Below are 25192 nucleotides of genomic sequence, written 5' to 3'. Positions count from 1 at the left end.
AATGGTTATTGTTGCACCTCCTCCACGCATCAGTGCCACGCTAGGTGCTTGGGCACAGAGATGACTAAGACACCATCCTGTCCTTGGGAAGCTTACGGGCTTGTACGGGGGACACATACTTAGAGGAGTGAACTGTTACATGGAGGTCTTCATAGTATCACAAAGGGGCAAGTGGTTGATTTGCCCCGGAGGGCAGCAGTCAGATGATGGATACATGGATCTCTTACACAAGGAGTAGAATTGGTGGTCCGGGCACCGTTAAAGTAGAACATGTCCTTCACTTTATCGTGATATCTGAAATCCTATGTGTCAGAATCGCACGGGCACACGCACACACACACCAACACCTTGGACCAAAACTACTTTTGCTACTGAGACCTAGTAAGTGATGTATAATATCTCTAGACAAATACAGACAAAAAGAAATACATGGGCCTCACTGTCTCTCCTTTTCAAATATGTAACTTTTTAGTACCTAGATCAGTTTATTCCTGGGGGCTTCTATTTTAGAATGTTTTTGACACTTCCATATGCTAAATTTGTGAAACATGGATATTGTTAAGATATTAGGAGTTTTAGAATTCATTAGACCGATGAGTTATTCTATAAGAGGAATTAGGAGGAGGGAAGGGATGGGGCGGCTTTGGAGTGACACTTACCTTGGATCATGTCTCTTCCCCACCATTTGTAAGTTATTTGTTTCCAACCTGTATCCCACAACTGTAATGGTTGACTGAATATTTACCTTACAGAGTCGTTGGAAGGAACTGATAATTCATGAAAAATACCTGGCAGAAAGTAGCCTCTTTGTGACTACAGAGATTTCTATAGATAACAAAATAATTGTCTGAGATTATATCTTCAAATCAGGCCAGAATTGAGCACATAACTTAAAAAATCCTCAAGCAATTTCTGCAAAGAATTAGCTTCTATTTGAAAGCAATTCAAGAACATGAAGTTAAGGCCAAGGCCAATGACATACATTTTTTTAGTATGTTTTGAAGAACTGTCCCAAACGATCACATATCTACTACCATATTCGATTTTAAAATTTTCACCCATACACATGAAGACTAAAATTTTATTTGTCATCAGCCAACTTATAGCCAGCATCCCACAAATAAGTGAGTAGGATCTATTTTTATACATTTTCAAACTTAGAAAGAATGGGAGAGTAATAGTAAGTAGTTTCTGCAACACTTCAGAGAAACTGAAGTAATTTACTTGTCAATTACTTGTCAGTTTTCTTGTCAACTTTCTCATGTTGTATTACACTTCCATGCTGTATTATACTGGGGCCTCTAATTCCTTCACAGAGCCCCCTGATTTTGAAATCTATTGGACTATTGAGAACAGGGCCATAGCACATTGTCGTACAGGTTGTGCACTGCACAACTCCAGGGGGTGCCGGTCACACAGACCATATTGAGAAATGCACCCACACAAGCCGTATGCAGCAGCCCTACCTGAGAGGCTTGAATCCTTTCCTAAGGAACATGCTCTACCATGCAACAAATACTTATTGAGCATCTAATACGTAGGAGACACTGTTCTAGGCTCTGAGGACACGACAGTGATCAGAAAAGATACCATCCCCATCTACATGGACCTTCCATTCTAGCAGAAGGGAGGGGGACAGATAATGAACCCAAACCAAGAATGTGTTCAGTTTACCAGAAGGCGGTGTTAGGGAGAAGAAGAAAGCAAGATGGTGAGCAAATGGAATCACAGCCACGGGGAAATTACTATTTGAAATAAGGTTGGCAGAAAGGCTTCACTGTTGGCAGTTTGGATCAGAATCCAGAAGGGAATGAGGGATAAGCTGTTCGTACAACTGAGGCAGGAATATTCCAGGCAGAGCAAAGAGCAAGTGTAAACACTCTAAGGAGGAAGCCTACTTGGCACAGCCAGGGGCCAGGATAGAGGCGGGGTGGCTACAGGGGACTGGATGGGGGGACAGTGGTAGGACAGAAGTCAGGGGGTTGGGGTGAGAGTCAGATCTCCAGGGCCCAAACAGTTTTGTAAGGATCGGTCTTTACCCATGTACCCAGGCGAGCTAGGAAGCCACTGGGAGGCTTCCAATGGAAGAGTGACATCATCTCACTCAGGTGCTCAAAGAATCATAGGGTCTTTGAACTAATTTTTATTATGTAAAGCCAAAACAATTTCCCCAAAGACTCTAGGAGTGCTTTTTGTTTTTCTTTGGCCAAAATTAGCAACATGATTTTTTAAAAAATTATTTCCTATTTTAATTTCAGTTTGAATTAAAACGTTTAAGCAAAGACATTAAATACTTGATGAAAGTGGTAAATGCCAAAACCTTTAGTCCCAATAAGCATGAAAGCTAATTCATTTATTCCCTTCCGGATGTTTCCGTCTGCAAAACAATCCAGACTAGTTCCTATTGGTTACAGGGAAAAGAACCTGAAAAGAAAAATCTCAAACATCTCAACTGTGAGGGAGACTGTTTTATGGATTATAAAGGAACAGAGATGGGGCCAACACGGTCAAGGATACAGGGAGGTTAGCTGCTCACGAAGCAATTTGCATTTTGTCAAGTTAACTTATCTTGTGGAACACCATGTTCCAGGCCTTCCAGAAAAATTTAAGCAACTACACTGTTAAAAAAATATATCACAAATGCCTTTTCTGCCCAGTGGTTTCATTTAAAATGCAACAAGGTAACAGTTGTAAATAAAGTACAGTTGTCATTGTAAGAACTGTGCTCTATTTTCTGAAACATTTCTACAAAAGTATTTATAGATGTACAACTCTCTTTCCAAAGACCTCAGCAAATCTCCTTTTTAACCACCCACTAATTTCTTTAGTATGTTTTTATGGATGTTTCCTCATGGATGCAAATAGTCCATAACAAAAACTGAAAAACAAAAAGGAATATGTCAGGCTTATAGTCGACTGGTCTCTATATTGGTATGCCAACACAGATTCCTCTTCCCTATTTTTCTGAACAAAAATAGTGCACAGTCCTTGAGAAAATACCTTGTAAGAAATACTAACCACGAACATAATGTCGGCGTCAAACTTGACTTGCTTTAATGTCATGACTAATTTGTATCACTGAGCTGTTATCACTCACACAGTAGATTCTTAAGAGTTTGGACACATTAAGAGTTGAACGCTTTATGAGTTGGACACATCCTGTCTATAAAGCCAGTCATCAAAATCAGTGTCTATGCTGTAATACTTTATTATGAAGGGAAAATAACAGGAGCTGGCTCTACTATGTCCCGCCCTCTGCTAGGCATCTGGCATATCTTAGGCCAGGTAGTCTTTGCAGTAACCTTATGAAGTTGGAATTATAATATGAATATTGAATAAGAGGAAACTGAAGTCAAGGAGGTAAAATAATTTGTCTCAAATGCTATAGCTCACTTCTAACCAGCCAGAACTCATTCAAGCCCTGGCCTGACAGCTAAGCCCTTGCATTTCCGTCTGTCGTAGGCTGGTTCTGCGGACCAACACTGTCTTATTTGTTATATTAAATGAAATTAAAATTAAATAGCTTAATTATTGTTGTCATCATAATTTTTCTCTTTAGCTACCACTGTTGAGTGCCTTTTTTTTGAGAGAGAGAGAAAGAGACAGAGACAATGTGAGTGGAGGAGGGGCACAAAGAGAAGGAGACAGAGTCCCAAGCAGCCTCCACACTGTCAGCACTGAGCGTGATGTGGGGTTCGAACTCACGAAACCATGAGATTATGACCTGAGCCGAAACCAAGAGAGCGTGACGCTTAACCAACTGAGCCACCCAGGTGCCCCTGAGTGCCTTTTTAATTTACTCGCCCTTATTGTAAGAACTCGTCATTCTTACATCCACCTTGCAAGGTGAATATGCCCGCATGGTGCCGGGCAGTGTGCATACGTTAGCCAATGTCACTGGCAAATGTTCTCATTTCACTGATGAGACAACAAAGCTAAGAAGTGACAAGGGACCCACCCAAGTCGGGGAAGTGGTTGAGCAGGTATTTATAGACTCGGGTATGTCTTACTCCTATGCTATGGGCTCTTTTCACATTCTTCACAGTTTGACAACTTTAAAAATAAGTGACACCATGCTCAAATTAAATAATCTGAAAATGTACAATTCTAAAAGGGAACTGATAACTTAAGGCAATCTGTAACCATGCTTCAACACTGCAAATGATTCCACTAGACACTCCTGAAAATGGTCCTTAAAACTCAAATCTTCATGCTTGGTTCATGCTTTTATGTTAAACTTAACTGTTCTTCACCCTTTCTCCATGGGTTGGAATTCCTCCAACAACTGTGGTCCCGGAGAATCCACATTGAGGTAATAAATTGTAAGGACCTGGAAGTTGCTGTCCTCTTGATATTCAAGAAGTACTTAGCCTTAATGTGTTGTATATATCTCCCTCATATTTCCTTAACTAGCTGAAAGAATTAAGTTTTAAGACACTTCCTAAGACGTTGGTTTCCTAGTCAATATCCAACCAGTGAAGGCTTGGATCAATAAAACAAAGGAAGTAGGATGACCTGGGAAATGAATTTCTCACCTCTGACCTGTTTCCATATCTTGAAGCTCTTAAAATCTAGGTTTTAATCTAAACTGCTTTTTAGAGTGAATGTTTCCATGGGTGATGACCATAGAAGCAAATACGTACTTAGGTTACTTGTTTGACTAAGAGCAAAATAAATACTATTATAAAAATATGCTTATAATGTTATACTTTATATAACTGTGATTTATCCATCTGTTGATTTCTGTGTAGACAAAACAATTCATATTTTTAAAGTCTAATCTAATAAACTTTTCATGATAAAGAGGAATAAAATAGGGAAAGTTATGGGGATAAATGGCATATCTAATTTTTCAAACTTTAACCCTTAAAAGACTTCTCTTGGGCTACAAATGTATCCTTCTGCTTTTTAGTGTGTAGACAAATTTTCCCTTTAAGATATACTTAAATATACAAAGTCTTATATTTCAACTTCGACTAATAAATATCATAAGACATAACTTTTCACTTTAAGATGAAATTCTCCCTCAAAACATACCCAATCCTTCAATATCCAAGAATAGGCTAAGGTCACTATTTTGTAAACTCACAGCACTAAGATTTCCCAAAAGCATGGACCACCTTTTTTTTTTTTTTCTAACTCTTTGGTAAGCTTATTTATATAAAATTTGCAGAGATGTAAACATTAGGCTCTTATCTCCATTGAAAACTATATCATGATGATGTTAGGACTGTCCTAGACAGTCTGGGATTCATAGAATCCATATTTTAGGGCAAAATAAGCCTCAAAGAATTATGGGCTAAGTCACACCTACTTCCTTCAATTAGATATTTCATCATAATTCCCCCAATTTCTGCAAGTCCAAACCCCACCTGACTTAGTATACACCTCAGGTTGCAACAACCTTCTAGAACATGTCTTGAAACAGTCAGCTGGAAGCCAGCTCTCCTTTCTATGGACCCACACAGAAGCCTGTTTCTCTCTTAAGGCATATGTCCCTTTCTGTCTTGCATTATAGTTACTTGCTGACATGCTGTATTTTCCGTCCTAGACAGTGAGCTCAAGGATACCATCTTGAATCACATTCAATTCTTCCGTGATGCTGTTAACTAACACATAGTGGGTTCTCAAGGAGTACCAAGTATGTACTCAATGATTTCTGTTAGCCATGGCAAATCGTCAGAAAGAATGAAAAACCTATTAAGAAGTATTTTAGGAAGCCCTTGGTCAAGAAAGAAAAGCATAAGAGTAGAAAATTCTTCGAGAGGCGAATCAGAATAACTGGCACATAAAAGTGACACATTCAATTTCTTCACCTTTATATAACCTCCAGAAGATCAAACGTTAATAAAATATTTATCTTCAGTTGTCACAAGACAGACTTTGATTTAAAACTCTTGGGTACATGAATGTCATGCCAGACCCAAAATATACCGTCATGTATTTTTAATTTAAACATGGCTCTGTAAAAAATTTATGTATGCCTGATATGAAAAAACGTGGGTGAAGATCTCCCAACAGTCACCGCAAACAAGAAAACAGAACCTAAAAATGACTGTTGAACTTCTGTGAAGCTACATGGGAAAGCATTCCATCCGAGAGTCCACTGTGCCATCAACACGACACAGGAAACGCATCCCCTTACCTTCAGGGAGTCAAAGCAGGCGATCACTCTTCCGTTCTCCACCTGGCAGCTCTTGGGGGGGTGAGCAAATTTGCACTCCTCGTCGGAGCGCGAGCACGTGCCCCTCTGGAACTGCCTGCAGACCTCCAACGTCAGCCATTTTGTGTCTCTGACGGGGGCCACGTTCAAAGCCATGATGCTCGAGCTACTGGGATTCTGTTTGTTTGTGTCAAATGATGAAATCGATCCAGGTCCCAGTGATTCCGAGACTACTGTTGTGAAAAACCCCACATGTGAGTCTGAAGGTAAGTGATCAATTGCTTAGGGAGGCCCAATCCAGGAAGCAGTGAGGAGAGAATTTATCGGCAAGCAGTCACTCATCAATCAATATGCCCCACTTGAAGACAGTGGGCCGCAACAGAAGCACACTCAGTGTCATCTCTGGCGGTAAACGTCCGAGTCTCTCGACCGATCTGCAGACACAACTGTTTTTAATAAAGTGACTTCAATATCATGGCACTCCTCGGGAGGATAGTCAGTTCTGACACGTGCAGCTATTGACGGTGCTGGAGAATAAGCCACCTAGACGTTCAGATCTTGGCAAGATTTCTCTTTCTTTCCACCCTTCTAAATCCTGAAATCGAGCAATTGGCAAAGTCAGACAGTTGAGGTATCTTCATCCACCGTAAGGTCAGGGCTACGTGCATTTGACGGAAGAACAATTTGAACACAACAAGAGCTCAGGCTGCAGTTTCCAGCGAAAGTGACTTCACACAGGCACTTTGAAATCATGAACCTGCAGAACACAAAGAAAACATCAACTTACACCCAAACTCAATGGAATCAACACTTTGATAAACTGTTTTAGGTCTCATATAGAATTTGCAAAAGTGCAGTTCAGAACTTTGAGGTTTAAGGCTCGTGAGGAAAGTTATGCATTAAAGAGGGAGAGAGAGAGAGAGAGAACAAAACTGCAGCCGTATTGCAGAAATCTAGGCAGCAGTCCAGAAGTTAGGAATGACTCAAACACATGAGTGTGGCAGACACAATAATTAAGCATTCTGAAACAATCCCATCTAATGTGCTTCATCGCCAAAACAGTGTATTAGAACCGTAGCTTCAGATTAATTTCACATTTAGGCCGTTGATCTTATTGTTGGAAATGCTATAAACAATTATTCGGGATGTGTCTTCCTATGTAATAAGGGTACTATCATTTTGGGTGCAGTGTGGGCTCCTTATTCTTTATATTTTTTCTAGTTTACAGAGATCTGAACTTAGAAATGGATAAGGAGAAGCTTCCCAATATTTTTTAGGTCTCTTATACTTTCTCTCTACTGTTATTACTTGCTTAATGTTAGTATTCCCCTCTCTGCAGTAAGCACTCAGATGGTAAGGACTATTTATATTTGTCATTTCTGTGTCCCTAGTGCCTTAGTTCATGGCTATTAGTTCCTGAAAAAATATTTACTGACCGATTTAACTGCTGACTGGCTCACTGACCAGAGGAATGAATGCAAGTTCGTTTTAGTTTTAGTTCAGTTTAGTTTTTAATGGACTCACAATCTCCATTCTGTGGAATACTGGAGTTAAATCATACACCTACAACAAAAATATAACTAGAAAATTCATATTTCTAAAATTATATTTCATTTCTTTTAATGTTTTCAAGGATTATGAAGTAGTTAAAATGTTAAAAATTTAACATCGTTGGGTCCAGGAGGAATAAAGGACTATATACTAGAAGCTGATCGTTTTCAGATATTGTATATGCTGCCAGCTACCTTAGACACATGGCCTTGATGCCCTTTTAAAAATTTCTTTAAGTAAGAACTTAATGGAAACTGGACGTAGAGTATTTAAAATCAGCATGTATGAGTAAGTTCAGACAGCGGTAACTTTTGAGTGATTCACAAATGTCCCCTGAGGAAAGTAGGTCCCATGATAATTAAGTTTAGTTAACTCCAGGTAAACCAGGCTGAACACGCTTCTTTGCAATAGGGCTTTTTTCGGTCTTGAACGAGTCTCCAATAGAGTAAGAGAAACAATGGTGTCTCTCAAGCTTATCCGATCGTGGAAGGTTTATTTAGCAGGACGTCTCTTGGGATGGTAGGCAATGCTGCTTCATCCCAGGACTTCATTTACTTGCTAGCAGAAGTGTGTAAATCGGTAATAACTGTATGTGCATGTAAGGAAATTGGCCACCTTGACGGCCATGACACATGCCTGACTCCAGCTGTAAAATACTTGAGGGGACAGGCAGGCTACTGCTTGTCTGTTTGGCAGCATTGTGTTCCCAGCAGCTAACGTCAACTTGCTTAACTAGGCAGTTTAAGAAGATGAGTTTAATAACCAAATTTACTCTGGGTCAGGTTTCACAGACCAGCCTGAACCTGCACCTCCATTGCCTCAACCCCCATCTCTAACCCCCATGGAGAACAAAGGATGAGGGCAGCAGGGGACAAGAAAACATTCCTGCCTGTGTATTCAGTGGAGCCGAGGCACTAATAATGAGGTTTAAAATGATAGGTTGGACACATCTAGTTTATATTTGTACGATATTTTACAGAGTCCCTGAGTCCTACGGACCAGGGTCTGATGGGATTACAGGATGACAAAGATCCAGGAGAAGCTCAGCCCTAAAGACAGCATGGCTTTGGTCACGGCTTTTCACGTGTAGGAAAAGAAACGGGTAAACTTGTATTTAGGCACAGATGGCAAAAGAATAATTACTCAAGTATTCCTAAAAAACCACATAGAAACAATGCTCTCAACCCAGTCCAGTGAATGGGGTAGACTTTCGCGTGTATTTTCAGGTAAGAAGTAATTGTTTTCCTGGGAGAAACAGATTGCCATTTGTAGTTACTATGAAAATCCAACCAGAATTTAGATAGTCAGACTCGAAGGAGATGAACTTGCTTTATTTTTATTTTTATTTTTATTTTTTTTTATGTTTATTTATTTTTGAAGGAGAGAGAGACAGAGCACGAGCCGGGGAGGGGCAGATAGAGAGGGAGCGACAGAATCCAAAGCAGCCTCCAGGCTCTGAGCTGTCAGCACAGAGCCCAACGTGGGGCTCCAACTCATAAGCCATGAGATCACGACCTGAGCCGAAGTTGGATGTTCAACCGACTGAGCCACCCCAGGTGCCCCTGAACTTGCTTTTAAAAGCAGAGGAGCCACGCTTTCTGCTGGCCAGAGTCCTGTGTAAGTCAATGATGTTCCAGAAGGAAAAGAAGGCACATCATACTATACATAAGTATATTGCTATCCTCTCACAAATCCCCTCTTCCTTCCTACTTATTCTTGGTTTCTATCCTAAAAGTTACAGAGCTAATGTTATCAAAGACACTGCCTCTCTTGGCCCATCACAACCTCCATCTTCTGAGATGGATATAAGCAGGCAGTTGTGGGAACAAGGAAGAGAGCACAGACTTGAATTAGGTTAAGGAAGGCCACCAAAGAAGATGGATGATGAGGGGTAAGGATGGAGAAAACCAACTTTTGACACGGTTATCAAGGGACAAGACTAACCTCTGCTAACACACAGACCAAAGCACATATTGGATCTGCCAGACTAGATTTCTTGGGAGGAAGGGTTGTGTTAGGGCTTCATTCTCCTGTATAGGAGCTGCTAGCTACATGTGCCTACTGACCACTTGAAATGTAGCTAGTGCCACTGAGGAACTAAATTTGAAATTTGTATTTATTCTTAATTAATGTAAATTTAACTAAAACGTTGATCCTCACTTTAGTTCCTGGAAACCTTTCAAGGGGGCTTGGACTGACCTGAGTACATAAATCTACTTTTCAGTTGTAAATTCTATGAAATCTAAATACAGATCAAGAATGTCCAATGAGTTCAGCTCCTAATTGAGTTGTGCTTTGAGTATAAAATACATACCGATTTCAAACGCTTCGTATGAAAAAAGAATGTGAAAGTATCTCATTAATATTGTTTCACATGTACTACATGGGGAGTTGATAATATTTTAAGTAACTGGTTTAAATATTATTATTTAGCTTATATTAAAATTAAGCTCACTTGCTTCTTTTTAGCCCCTCCAAAATTCAGAGCTACATGTACCTCTCATTATATTTCTACTGATGGCAATGTCTTACTGGCTTTTGCATTTTGTTTTCTTTCAGCCAACACAGAACATTCTGGAATGGTGGAAAGTACCTTGTCCTAAGAGCCAGCGTCAAGCCTTTGTTTTGCCAAGGTTCCTTCATGTGACCTTGAGTAAGTCAATTTCTCTAAAATGTTGATAATAGTTCCTACCTACATTACATGATTGATGCCATGAAGGACAGATTATAGAGAGAACAAAGAATACTTTGTAAGCACTAAAGTGCTGTCCCAATGCAAGGCAATGAAAGGAGGAGCTACTCTATAAATATTTATTGAATAAATCCACTTTCAGGCTTCCTCTCTCTCTTCAGTCATTCTACATCAATGGCCAGGCTTATGCCTTGTGCGGATCTGCTCCAGCTACAGAAGCTGAGAGCAGGGCGGTGCCTTAGAGATCAAAGGGACCGACAGAACTGTGTACTCAGGCCACTTATCCGGAGCATCCCTCGGTTCTCAAACTGATTTATTTCGCAGCCGGAAGGAACCCACAGAGAAGTTGCCCCAAGTACAAATCCCACAGTGTTCTTCTCACAAAGGCCAGACGCTTGCTTTCTTCCCTCAGTTGCTACTAAACCCAGAAGTGAATCAAACACTTTTAGGGCCCAGGCATTGACCCTGGGTGTGATGCCTAGTCCAAATATGCGGGGAGCACTGCTGGGGTGCCTACTACGTTTGAGGGCTTGCTGGAAATGCAGCGACAGATGCTATCCTCCAGTGCTCTGGGTGAGCGGGGAGGAACCTGGGGCATTTTCTAGTTCATCTACCCGGAGGGGCCCCTGGGAAAATGTGTCTGAGTGGAGAAGGCACCCTTTTCTCATTCTCAGAAAGGTCCCATATATGCTGCCATTGGCCCTGCTTATATGCAAGACGTTTCTGGGTTGCCCTAAGAAGCTGGGGCTCCTGCCTACAATATTTTATGCTTCTATTTTTCCACCTTTTTTTTTTTTGACTTGTGCTTCAGTTTTATTTCCAACATTGCAATCAATGCCATCCCAGTTAGCTCCTTCCGGTGCAGAACCCAGGCAGAATTCAAAAGTAATTGTTCCCAGTTCTTTCTCTGGCCTTGTTCCTTCTTTGGCGTTCCTTTCCTTGTCCTCCTCAGCCATTCAGTGGCCTCGTGTTCTCTCCCCCTTCTGGCTTTCTAAGCCCCTCACGGAGGAGGAGACGCGCTTGCCCTTGAAGGCTCAGCTGAGCACTGATCTGGCAGGCCCTCACTGCCCTGTACCCTGAAGTGCTGTTCCTGCTGACCTGCTTCACCCCCTCTGGTGACCTTTGGGTAGCCCACTTTCTGATAGTGCCTGGTGATGATTGTTAAGTATTACCTCCTAATTCTCCAGAACTTACACATTGACTTCTCCACCCACCTGCCCCCAGCTCAAGGTTTCGCCCTGTGTAGGTAATAGACTTTGCCTATTATTTTCAAATCCTCAGTGCTCAGTTACGTGCCTGGTGTCAAGAATACACTCAACAAATGTTTGTCAAACGAACTCCTGATCCTCCTCCAAGGAACTTTTGCGTTTTAATGTGGACCGAAGGCTAACCTAAAGGAATAAGGCTCTGAATAGTGAATTTCAGTATTATCCTGGAGGAAAATTCCAGCAGGTGCCACTGGCTTACCTCGTTGCTGCCAAGAAGGCCCTGGTGACAGGGAGGATCTGCCCCCAGGACAAATTATTTGATCTTCGAACCCCAGCATCCTTAGCCCAGCGATTTGCAGATTTGCAAAGTGTAATGCCTGGGCCAGCATGGCAGCAGCCTCTGGGAGATTGTTAGGATGCAGATTCTCAGGCCCCGCCCAGAGGTACTGAATCAGAAAGTCCGGGGGTGGGGCCCAGCAAGCTGTGTTTGAATAAGCTCTCGGGGTAACTCTGGGGCACGCTCAAGTTTGGGAACTGCTGTAGTACACATTTCTTGTTGCCCCCCTCCCCCCACCCCATGTGCTGGGGGAACAAAGATGTCTGCCCTGAGTTGATCACAGGGTCTCGGGGTCACTGATTCCCCCAGAAATAATTGCAGGAGGGCTGGCTGGGGGCTTCTTCCAGTGGCTGTTTCTGATCGATGAAAACAAAACACAACTACGCAGAAAACATCTGAGAGATCTGTTCTCGACAAGACTTCATTCTATGAGAATTACAAGAATAAATGAACTCGTAGCCTGTAGGTTTGGTTCAGGATGAAGCAGGCCTTTGGTCCAGGTGAGTGGGGCTTTGTTGCTAGGACCCTTGCCTGAGGGAGGACTGCCTCAGAGGGCTGGTGGCCCTCGGTGACCAGCAGCTCAGTCCTTTGCCCCTTCCTGCTAGAGCTCTTTACAGAAGGGCTGATGTGTAGCACCCGGGTATAACGAGGGTGGAGGTTCACCACTGGACGCATCTTCAAAGGAAAAGCAAGATTGCAGTTCAAGGGTAAAGAAACGCTGTAGTATTTCCTGAAACACCAAAGGACTTGCTGTGCAACTCTACAAAACAATCTCAGTCTATTTTTAGGGGTTTCACTTACATGACACTTCATTTTTCAAAATATATTTAAAACCTTCCTAGGTGTTGGATTTTCAGAAAGCTGTGACTTCTGACTATAGAACACTGAGCCGCGCAAGTTCCCTTGCAGCTGTTCAACGATGCGGCAGGCCAGTCTGGAAAGCGCGGCCTCCAAGCCAGGCCACCTCCCTTCGTTCCACACCTCTCAGCAGCCAGACAAGCCCGGGCCGGGGACCCCAGGTGTCCTCGCCCTGCTGACGCTTTGTAGCCAGTTTGTACATTTCTGAAGGGAAAAACATCAGTCATGTCGGATCGTGAGGCTGAGACTGATCAAAATGTAAGACCGCCTCAAGGAAAATAGTTGTGCTGTACGCGGCTCCCTCGCTCACTTTTTGGTCAGCTGTGGCATTTAGCCGTCTGCCAGACACCGGCCTCCTAGCGAGCTGATCAAAGGGTCCTTGCAAAACAAACCGATTTCTGAGTCAGACAGTCAAGGACTCATTATCCATTAAGTAATTTATGGGATGCCTTTAATTTTATTTTCCATAAATCTAATTACAATAAAGAAACGATGCCTCCTTGAGTTTCCTAATTTCTCATTTTGAGATTCTCTGGGTTTCCTCTTTTCAATTTTTAAATTCTCCGAATATATTTTTAAAGAATGATTTCTCCTCCCTGCGAGTCGCTTGATGTCTGAGCATCCCTACTTCTATTTCTGGAGCCTGATTTAAAATAGCTCTCAGTGTGCTCTCGCCCCTGATCAATGGCTGGCCTCAGCCCACACCTATCAGATGCAGATGCCCGGGCAGGAGAGGAATCTCGAGATGCTGCTGGCTGGCGTGCTGGGCTGAGAGCCACTTGACCTCCGGGAGAGGGTGTAATCCTGCCCTGTAATCACAGCCACTGAGAAGAGGTCCCTCACTGGGGCCTTCCCACAGGAAGCCCTATGCACCAATAAAAATACAGAAACTAGAGAGGCCCCACTGCAAAATGAATAAAGGACCTAGTTGACTTTTTGAAGAAAAGGTTTGTAAAGGGAGCAGAAGTGACAGTCCTTAAGAACACGTTTCTTTATAGAACCTTGAAACTGGTTTCTTTATAATTTACTGGAAACGTAAGTTAAATGGCATTTTGAGACTTCTGCGTGGTTTTGGATGGAGAATCAGTTTTTCTACATGGGGTTCTAGTTGCTCCTCTCTCCTGAATAGCTGCGTAACGTCTTGAGTTACGCTCTCTGAGTGTCAGTTTCCTGTTTGGAATCAAGGGGTTGAAAATACCAAAGCCATAAATATATGTCCTGCAACCAATATAGACATAGTAGTATAAGTCCTCTCTATACAGTATTATCAACATTAGATACAACATCTATATGCTTTACATCTATGTGCATGTACACACACACACACACACACACACACACACACACACGACAGGTGGAGATAAACTTCCACTCACTAAAAGTTATAAATTTCTGTAAAGTAAATGAAGTTTGAGTCACAGAAACTAGAAAAGTCCTTTCTATGAAGTTGGTACACACTATGAAATCCTTCCCAGAAATTAGTGAGACAAACTTTTGATGGATGATCTTCTAAGACGAATTCCAAACATACATTCATTCTAAGCAGAGAAAGAACCGAGGCTAACAATGATGCCTCCATTTTATATGGTACTTTGTTCTTTTGAACACATTTTTAAATACACTTCAATGAGAAAAACAAAACACTGGCCACCCAAGGTCACAAGGGCGGGTCTGCTGAGCCAGTGTTCATGACAACAGTAATAAAAGAAATTCCCAGCTATAATTTTTCTCTTGTATCTTAAAACACAAGCGAAAGATTCATAAAATCCAGGTCTCATTTTAACACATGAAAATTTCCAGTCCATTTTCACTGCAGTTTCCAGGAATGGGCAGAGAAAGAAATCTCATCTTTAATTAGAAGAGGAGAAATTTCTAAATATAATCCTGAAACTACAGTCAGATATAATATATTCAACACACATTTGTATTCAAATTATGTTTTTTTCACTGTGTCTGTGTTTTCTATCTAAACATTTATAATTCAGTTAGGAGACGCTCTTATTAGAATAAACGCAATTGTATTAGATACCATTTAAGGCTGACCGCACTTACCGGTTTCCTGGACCCAGTGGCTGCTGTCAGAAAAAAAATGATTACTGAGCGGCAGGCTGCAATCTAGCCCCTGAATTCCCAGAGAAGTCTTTGCCAGAACCTTCCATTTCCTTCCCTGGCCACCGCCCCTGGTGGACAGGACTGCTTTTCAGCTGACCTTTTTCCTTTTCTGTCTCTCTCTCCCTCCATTATCACCAGCCAACTGGCTATTTCATCTGCCCGCACGCTTACAAATGCCTAGACCCCCTTTTGCGACAGAAGTTTTGTAGCATAACTTTCATTATCACTGAACAAAAATAATCAATAGTGCGGCCAACAAGCATATGTTACCATACTGGAGTAGAAGCTTTCAAAGGAAGTAATTGTTAATAAAATGAATAATGTGTGTTTTGAAATTTCAGTGCTTAGGTACATACATACATGCTACCAAATAGAATGAGGCGGCCAGAGGCTCACACCTGTATGCATGTAGCATTATTTTCAGTGTGACAGGCACCAATGCAGACTGACAGAGGTATGACAAGTGATGTGTCTTTTCAAAATGTCAAAAAATTCCCGTTACAGCTCCTAACAAGTTAAAGAACAATGTTGCCTCAATTTACACAGGTGTTATGTTCTTAACAAATTCAGCTGTATTAAGATGGTCTAAAAGTAAAAAATAAATCAATTAAAAACACACTTTGTACAAAAAAATACACTTAAGATCTTGACCAAGATCACTATGAACAGGATTTTTATCTATGTGCATGTTCAGCAGGACACTCAAAGGTCATGAGCTACAGGCCGGTTCTTCGCTCTGAGGGAGTCACAGATAGACATCACAAGATGGCAAAATCCTTCACTCCTGCCCACTACATTTTTAAAAATATTTTTTAAATATTTATTTATTGTGGGGAGAGTGCAAGCAGAGGAGGGGCAGAAGAGGGAGACAGAGGACCCGAAGCCAGCTCAATGCTGACAGCAGCGAGCCCGATGTGGGGCTCAAACCCACAAACTGCGAGATCATGACCTGAGCCAAAATCGGACGCTCAACCGACTGGGCCACCCAGGCGCCCCAGATTTTAGAGATGCTCCCTAGTCCTTTGGACAATGGGAAAAAATGTTCCCTTAAATCTCCAAAGAAATGTTTCCTTTCTTTACGGGGCAGTCCTATCCGCACTGAGAATGGTGTTGTAGGGTCTTAAGCTGTATAAATCTGACTAAGGTGACTCAGGTATAAAATATGAGGGTCACTAGTATGGTAGATTTGGGGGGCACTGGAGAAACCCAGCTAAGACCCCAGCTAGAGGAAACTCTCTCTGATAGCATCACCCAGGATGCATTAGAATGAGACGGTCTCACAGGTGGTAACACTGGATATTGATTATAGCAATGGTCCAGAGAAAAGGGATAATTGAGGCCCCAAATTACATTGCAGTAGTGAGAAGGAAGAGGAGGAGGGTGTGGCTGGGGTGAATTCACTAGAAGTGGATCAGCTTTGGGAATATAGACAGCAAGGGAGAGATCAAAGAGGACTTCAAAAGTTGGATCCTGTGTGGACACTGACGCTCTGCCCAGGAGGAAAGATGTCGGGAAGTGGAAGCCAATTGGAAATAGGGGCATTGAAGTTGAAGAGAGGGGACAGAGAGCGAGAGCGAGAGCGAGAGAGAGAGATTTATATCTGTATCTACATCTGTGTCTATATCCAGGGGAGAAATGAGAAAGCCTTGAACAGAGTCAAGGACAGTCTGTTCAGTTACTTAGAGGTGATGGAAAGGAGGAACAAGCGAAACCATAGACCAAGAATGACGAGAGACATGAGATCCTCTGAATAGTGCAGGGTCAAGGGTGTGTGGGGAGAGTTTCAGAGCTCCAAGATGGAGGGAGTAGCCAGAAGAGTCCACTGGCTCCAGGAGACCATGGGCATGTGGATGGTTTGGGGTGGCCAGACATCCTAACGAGGCTGCCACTGCTGACTTACCAGATGGCAGTTTCCCTGGCTCACAGCTGTGGGGGGAGGGGTCAGGACAGCTGGAAAATGAAGCCCTCGGTGCCTGGAGCTCTTCGGAGTATTTGGTGCTGCAAGAACACCATGTAGCAACAGGGGAGGCTTTGAACTGTCTTTGCTTTGCAGTCAGATGGGCGCTGATTACCTGCGTGCTCCCAGGGCGGGTGACCCTTTATGAGCCTGGGATGTGTTCGCAGAAGCGGAAGGAGGGACCAAGTGAAGCACCCAGGAGAGCGGGAGAGAGCCTGCTTCTCCTGTCTCACCTCCAGCCTCTCGTTTCTTTCCTGAGTGGAAGGAGGGAAACACAACAGCAGCTTGGGAAAAGATGGCAGACTGAGGTGCGGGCTCGAGAGCCGGAACTGTGGCCCAAAGGAGGGGGAGGGATGAGGCCACCAGCTCCAGTGGAGGCCCAGCCTTGGCGAGAGAGAAGATGCTCCTTTCTCAGACGCAGGGCTGAAAGAAGGTGGGGAGTGAAAGAGACAGCCAGGTTTTCGGTTGGAGAGCAGGAAAGTGACATGGGGCAGCTTCTGTGTTGTGGCCCCTGCCCTCTGGGTCAGTAAGAGATGTTCGACTTGCTGGGACAGGCAGGTGTGGGGCTGGGCCCCCACCAAGAGCTCCTGAAGCTTCCGATGGCCCTTGCGGGCAGCTGCAGCAGGGACAAGAGATAAAGCCAGAGAATGTCAAGTGGCCCAGAAGGCACAACCTCCACGCGATAGCATGAGCTTGCTCTGAGATGAAAGTTTGGTTTCGTCGCTTTCTCCATCTGCCCTTGGCATTTGAGAGCAGGGGCGGCGAAGGGATGCTGTCAATTTCAAAAGTCAAGGCCTCAGAGACGGGGCAGTTTAAAGCAACAAAAAGACCTGGGTTATAACAAGAGCACACACGAACGTGATAGGAGTTGAGGACATGGGGGACCAGGCTGTTCTCTCCCTGTGGAAACTGGATACGCCATCAGGAGAGCGTATCATAAAGCATCTCGGTGTGTGTGTGTGTGCGGGGTGGGTGTGAGTGATGTCAGAAGCCGGCGTGGCCGGTACCCCCACCAAGAGGGGCTGGATCAGATCACATGTGCTCTGGAAATGAAGAGCCACTGGCTTCCCTTAGATCAGCACAGAAGGGGCCATGAGCAGCACGTGTCTCAAAGAGAAGAAAAAGGCAGGGGCTGGAGCCAGTCTGCGTGCAGGGCAGACAGATAAATTCCTGGGACATCTTTAGTGGCGAGATAAGACCCAGGTACTGGCTTAAAACAAACATTTGTTGAGAACCTTTTGCCAGCATGTTTTTGAGGTGAAAGGTTAATAAAGAGGAGGGAGATCAAAGCGTTTATGCCTGGTGGCCAGTGTTAGCTGGAGGAGGAGGGGGGAGGAGGAGGAGGGGAGGAGGGGAGGAGGGGAGAGGCTAGCATACCTGCGGCTGGTGAATGTAGAGGGGGTGGGGAACAGACTAGAACTGCAATGCAGGCAAAATCCACCAGGCCTCTGGCCGTTCTCTCCACCAGGTGACGGGTGACGGCTCGAAGCCCACCAGACAGGGACGACTCCCCAGAGTTGTGCCCTTTCTCTGTCTCTGCCACCGCTTCCTCCCCCCTCCTCCCTCTCTCTGAAGGCAGCCCACATCTGACCCATTAGGAAGTTCCCCTGGCTCCGCCTTTCCAACAGATCCCGAATCCAGCCCCTTCTCACCACCCACGTGGTTGCCATCATCTGGACTAATGTCACAGGTCCAACCAGTGTCCTCTGCGGCTCCCCATGCCCCGCTGCAGCCCCTCCAACACATAATTCTGGGAAAGCCTTTGAAAATGGAACCAGATCATGTCATTTCTCTGCTCAGGAACTTCCAGTGGCTCCCCACCTCGAGTGTCAAAGCCAAGAGACTTATAATAGCCCGTCATGACCAGCCCCACACCTTCCCTGACCTTCCCTTCGCTCCCCCTCAGCCACCCTTGCCTTTGGCCGGTCCTTGAGCTGTCAACTGTCGGCCTGCCTCGGGACTCTGGCCTCGCTGTTCCTTCTGCTGAGAATGCGCCTCTCCCAGAGAGTCATACGGCCCAGGTGTCAGCCTATGCGGAAGGGAGGTCTTTCCTGATGTAATATTGTATCAGTCCTCCTTCCTCACTCGGGGTCACCCTGCTTTATTTCCCTCCAAAGTCCTCATCATGATTGGAAACTCACACACGTAGTTACTGATGTTTTCGTTTTTCTCCGCCAACCAGAATATAACATCTGTAAGGGCAGGGTCTGTCTTATCCCTGACAGCTAACGCGACACGGAAACTTTTAAGACATAGTAAGCTCTCAGTGGATGTTTGCTGAATGAGTGTGCGGATGAATGGACACATAAATCAATGAATACACTACAAAGCTCATAGCTTGTGCCTTAAGGCTTGTTTGGTTCCATCCTCATGATGTGATTTGAAATATTTCTCATCCATTGTTGTTCTTGCCACCATGTCGGTTCTCTGGGGCTCCAACTTCTTTCTTAGCGTCAAACTGGAGAGGGTGCAACAATATTTTAAGGCCACTTCTGCCCTGAAAGTTCTGTGATTGTACAGTGATTGGCAAGGCTGAGTTAAGGAGAAATGTATTTTTAGGAACTCTTCTGGAAATCTTATCAGCTTGGCTGGGTTTGGCCTAGATTTGTTAGCAGGCTGTTTGAGCTGTGAGATCTAACAGGAGCAACTGTACCGGGGAGGGGGGAGCATTTGGGGAGTCCATTGTGTTCCTGCTCCAGAGTCCAGATCCGAGGGGGCACCCAGGGAGGGTGCAGAGGTGACAGGGTTTTTCATTCAGCACGAGGACAGAGCAGGTGTTGAATACTTAGGCTCCAGTCTGCAAAAAGGACACAGATCTAGGGGCGCCTGGGTGCTTCAGTGGGTTGAGCGTCCGACTTCAGCTCAGGTCATGATCTCGCAGTTTGTGAGTTGGAGCCCCGGGTCAGCCTCGCTGCTGTCAGTGCAGAGCCCACGTCAGATCCTCTGTCCTCCTCTCTCTCTGCCCCTTCCCTGCTCTCTCTCTCTCTCTCAAAAACAAATAAACACTAAAAGAAAAAAAGAATACATATCTAGGGGCTGTTCCCTCTGCAGAGAATGCACCTCTCCCAGAGAGTCATAAGGCCCAGGTGTCAGCCTATGGGGAGGGGAGGTCTTTCCTGATGTAATATTGTATCAGTCCTCCCGGGGGGGGGGGGGTGTTAATACTTCTTCACATTTTCTCTTCTACTAGAGCAGCACATAAAATGCTACTGTGCACCAAGAACTCACCAACACCCCCAGCCCAGTCGTCACGGTATGGTGGTCTCGGACTTTCCGGATGGGAGCAAAACTGGCTCCTGAAGGCTGTCAGCAGAAAAGTTTGCTGAAACTGGCTGTGAGTAAGTTCTTTGATAAGACTGGGCCCCAAGTGGCCCCATCCCTGGCCCTGGTATTCTTAGCAAGTGAATGCCCAAGTTTTGAGCCACATGGACCCTCAACACAGTGGACTGGGGGTTTGACATATCTCTGGAGGCAGACCAGAGAAACCAAGTCTTCCTCTGCCCTTGTCCCCTGAGGCCATAGCCAGGTCCCCTTCTTCTGGAGGTTTGTAATCCAGCTGTTAAATACACCCCAGAGAGGTTCAGATAGGAAGAACCTTCTAGTTCTGCAACCTCTGTTCACGTCCAACCCCACTCCACTGACTTCGTAGAATACGATCATTCTGGCACGGAACCAGATATGGGGGATGTGGATTGAACAGCCCAAAGGTTCAGAAGACCCCAGAAGGATGCAGAATGCTACTGGTTTGTTTGAACACTGAAAAAGATACCCCGAGGGTCAGACATCCAGGTGATGGTATTTCATTAATATTTAACAAAATAAAAATTTCTCTACAGAGCACCATACAGTGCTCTACAGAGCACTTAAGCAGAAAAGTACAGAACCCAGAAATGCAGCATCAGGAAGAAGTCAATCTATGAAAGGAGGATTTTTATTTTGATGTCATTTCACTCACCCTAGAAGTTAAAAAAAAAAAAATCAATTTCCTGCCATAGTTTTTAGAATGGCTGTGGACAAGGAGTGACTCAAGCCCCAAGTATAAAGCAGGCTACACAAATGAGTCTGAGTCAAAGATTCCTCTTATCTTTCAGGAAATTGAACTAACTGCTAGAATTGAAATCAACAACAAATATTTACTGCACTTGAAACCCGGAGCTCTAATAAAAAAAAAATAAATAAAAAAAAAAAAAAAAAAAAGGACAAACCTGGCAACAAAGTGCATATTCTATCAAAACTTAGCGCGCTCTGATGTAACCCAGGCGGGCATTATTAGGTCACACGATGCTAATCGCTGGAGGCTGGCAGCACCACAGGACCTGTCAGACCCAGGTCCCCTCCTCCACAACCCCCTCCCCTAGCAGCGTCTTTTGTGGCCTCTCCGCCCAGATGGGGCACTCCTCCCAGGCTAATCACCGCTGGCTCAGCCTCCCCGCTGCCACCGGTTGTGGTTATTTCTAAGCGACGTCACCTGGTGCTGTGTCACCATGGCAACAGCGGGCCACCGCTCTGAGAAGTGCAACAGGGAAACTGGGGGAAAGGAAAAATAAGTCACAGGGCTGCACTGCCCCTGGTCACGGGCAACTTCTGAAGTGGCGAACGTGCTTCCCATTTTATGGAAGGGGAAACTGAGGCGCCAGTGCTCTCCCCAATTTCCTGTGAAAGGAGGGGCAAAATGTAAAGCCTGATGATCACCGCCTACCCATGGGGCTCTGCTCCCTTGTGACTTGGAGTTCACTGGGTCATTGCAACAAGCATCAAATGTGAAGGAAACAAACAAACGAACGGGGGTGGGGGTGCTTTGGGATTATGTAGATGAATCATGAAATCTTCAGGCATCTATTTTAATGTACTAAACACGGCTCTCTCAACTACATATTCTGCGTATTTTTCCAAATACACAATTCTTATTTAAATGTACGTAGTTTTGCTTTCCCGGGTGACTGACCCGTGGATTTCAGTCAGTTCCTTAATCTCCTCCAACAACTGCATTTCTTTCACAAACGTATCCCTTTTCCTTTAAGTGTTTTTTAAGAAGCATACTGCTGAGCTGGAAAATTAATAACCTGGCATAACCTGTGATACCACCCTCACGACAAGCTCTCAAGTTACCTGTTCATTATTTTCCAAAATGATTTTATCACCTGCGTTCCCATGTGCATACTTCGATTGCTCGTCTAATGCTGCTTTTTTCTCAAACTGGTCTGACCTCCTTCTCTAAGAGAACCAATAGCTTTGAGTCAAACCAAATCTGACAAGATAAAATGAGAGAGAGAGAGAGAGGCAAAAAAAAGAGAGAGTCTGAACAATACCTTTTCTGGCATGCGGATCATCACATGGCTACCTCCTTATACTCTGTATACACACCCCTCTCCCCCCGCCAAAGTTTTGTCATTAACGGTATGCTATGATCAGGCAACTCCCCTATACAGCACTGCTTCTACATTTAAAGCATTATTTTGCTCATGAAGTCTCTTTTAAACTTGGGGTAAAATGCGAAATAATTTTTATGATTACAATAAAGCCTTGTGTGCAGATGTAAATGATGTTTTGCTCATTGAAATAGAATCAAAATGACTTCTTAGGGTTTAACAAAAGTGTGTGTCTGGATGAGAAACGTATGACTCACTTACATCCGCAACTGCTAAGAGTCAAGAGATACAGTTTGTACAACCACATGCCATTGAGCCGATCACTGAACTTGAAACTTCATCGCCCCAGCTACACTGTTGTTGCCGAGCCTCAAGCGGTGGACTGTCTGTGCAGGAGTCTGGACGACTGGAAGCAGAGCACCACTATAAGGCATCTCATCCCTGGGTTCTTCATGGAGCCGGGGTAGGGAGGTTGCAACATCGCTGGTGGAAATTTTGGTTAAGGCCACACAGATAACCCCTGCAGCACTTGGCAGAGATGATCCTGTCTGCACTACTTTTTCCAGTAAGAATGACTCAGCAGCAGAAAATATTTATTATGCCTGGTTACGACTTCTGCACAGTGCAAGGCGCTTTCTCTAACTCCCTGTCAGCTCTGCGAACAGGCCTCCCGAGGTTCATCCAGCTTCTCAAATGGTACCTGCAATATTTTCAGAGAGCCGCTAAGGATGGAGATCCTGTCCCTAAGCCAGCAGTTTTAAAGGTTCCCACTTAATCTGTCTTAGGCCAATGCTTTAGGCTTTCCCAAGGTTTCCTTAGAAGGAGAAGCACTTTGGTTTTCAAGAGTCAGGAAGACGATGGAGAGCTTGAAAACACATAGGTAACTGGCTCCCTCACCACACCTCCTACTAAAAAACGCACTTAGCTCACTAGATCCCAGGAAGTTTCTAGAAAGAAAGGGCCATCTGCACTTCTTTTCCCAAAGTGGGAAAGTGTAAAAAGGAAAGGCCCTCCGTCTGAAATACACTTTCCTACCCTTGGGGAGTAGCCCAATTGCCTAACTATCAGCAAACGGGCAGGGCTGGCAGTTAGGAAAGCTGAGTTCGTTTTCACACGGTCACAAGGTAGGCAGGAGACTTGGGGTGAGTCACAGCCCCTCTCCAGGCCTTGGCTTACCCAGCCATGAAAAGGAGACGCTGGACCAAGCAGTGGTTGTGAGACCCGGGGGTGAGTAGCTACATAGCCACAGGTAAACATATACTGTAGTGTACGGAAGGATCAGTTTTACTAAAAAAAAAAAAAAAAAAAAAAAAAAAAAAAGTTGGGACAGAAAGGAAAGTCAAATAACTTCAGGGGTAAGTAATTTTAAATTTTTTGTATTAGAGCAGACGTACATAATGGAGTAGAAGATACCATTTAGAGACTTCAGATAAATAAGAAGCCTTCTTCTGTCAGTCCTCAGGACTAAACCTCAGGAGACCATCTCGTCTCTCCTCTGTTCTGAGGAGGTCTCAGTGGAAACACTTGAGGGTCTCCAGGGCCCCTTTGGCCTTGGACACGCTAGGAGTCCTGTTTCTTGCCTAGTAGTGACAGGGATCTTTAGGGAGACACCTGTGGTCCGGTGGGGTTTGCCTGGTTCCCCTGCAGCAGAAACACAAAGTTCATTTAAGCTAAAGATTTCATCTGAATCACTAACCCTCCTCGGGGAAGCAAAGAGTGCTTCTCCAGATCATTCACATGCCTGAAATGATCATGGGGGTACATGGATTTAGTATCACCTTTGGGGCTGGGAAAGCTAATGTTCTCACTTCTTCACGACAACATCAGAGACAGCCAAGGGCACCTGGGATGTTCATGCCACTGAAAAGTACATCCATTTGGTTTCAATTGTGTTTGCTCTCACTTATTAAGATCAATCTTGATTTAGGAAATCCATCAAATTAACTAGTTTTCCTGGGAGTTTGCACTATGACTGAGGATAATATGTATTTGGAATTGTAGATCATTTTATGTTTCTACAAGTATGAGAATTAAATCTTAAAGGGGGGACTAGATTTAGGGTCAAAAGAAGTTAAAACGCAAGTTCAATTCAAATAGATTGAAAATTAATTTTTTTAATGTTTATTTATTTTGAGAGAGAGGGTGTGCATGCATGCACGTGAGCTGAGGAGGGGCAGAGAGAGAGAGAGAGAGAGAGAGAATGAGAATCCCAATCAGGCTTCATGCTGTCAGCACAGAATCCAACAGTGGGGCTCAAACTCACGAACCACGGGATCATGACCTAAGCTGAAATCAAGAGTCGGATGCTTAACTGACCGAGCCATTCAGGTGCCCCAAATATATTTTCAAAATAGAGACAAACGCTTTGCAGAAAGCATTTTAGAGATGAATTAGAGTAAATGCATTAGAGTAAGTTAATGACATTGGTTTTTGCTTTAAACTTTTACAACCAAAATTGTCATGAGCCCTTCCTAGAACATTGCTTACTGCCTTCCTCTTTATCATAGTGTAACAAAATCTTCCATCATGCTTCAGAAATCAGTATATGTTATATTTTACTTTATTTTTAGGTGTGGATCACAGTTTGTTTTTCAAAAAGAAATCATATATATTAACAAACTTGAAGATTCAGTGTTATAATATGTTAATATAAGTATCTAAATGCTTCTTACTCAACATTTGTCCATCAAAATTTTATTTGCTTGAAAAATTTTATTGGAAAACATTTCGAGAATGTAAGCTTCCAAAAAAAACTATATGATAATTTCTATAGTATTAAAATCAGTATGGTGGTGGGGCACCTGGGTGGCTCAGTTACTTAAGCATCTGACTTCGGCTCAGGTCATGATCTCGCAGTTTGTGAGTTCGAGCCTGCCGTTGGGCTCTGTGCTGACAACTCAGAGCCTGGAGCCTGCTTCGGATTCTGTGTCTCCCTCTCTCTCTGC

At 43.9% G+C, this 25192-nt stretch overlaps 1 protein-coding gene and 1 long non-coding RNA gene across 9 annotated transcripts in view; one reads left to right on the top strand and one right to left on the bottom strand.

Moving 5' to 3' along the window:
- Window positions 1–25192, bottom strand: part of MBNL2 (muscleblind like splicing regulator 2) — a 158182-nt gene that overhangs the window by 102378 nt on the left and 30612 nt on the right. For all 8 annotated transcript variants that reach the window (XM_027065120.2, XM_027065114.2, XM_053217262.1 and 5 more), the window contains exon 2: window positions 6146–6920. In XM_027065120.2, coding sequence (XP_026920921.1) covers window positions 6146–6319 — 174 coding nt within the window. In that variant the 5' untranslated portion in view covers window positions 6320–6920. The remainder of the gene's footprint in view (window positions 1–6145; window positions 6921–25192) is intronic.
- On the top strand, window positions 6930–25124 carry LOC128314536 (uncharacterized). The gene is made up of 3 exons (XR_008296289.1): window positions 6930–10367; window positions 20069–20220; window positions 20737–25124. It is a non-coding gene; the product is annotated as an uncharacterized LOC128314536 (long non-coding RNA).

The sequence above is a fragment of the Acinonyx jubatus genome, chromosome A1, assembly GCF_027475565.1.
Source record: "Acinonyx jubatus isolate Ajub_Pintada_27869175 chromosome A1, VMU_Ajub_asm_v1.0, whole genome shotgun sequence".
In the NCBI taxonomy this organism is placed as follows: Eukaryota; Metazoa; Chordata; class Mammalia; order Carnivora; family Felidae; genus Acinonyx; species Acinonyx jubatus.
The sequence above is the reverse complement of the archived record's forward strand: the minus strand, read 5'-3'. Positions and strand labels throughout refer to the sequence as shown.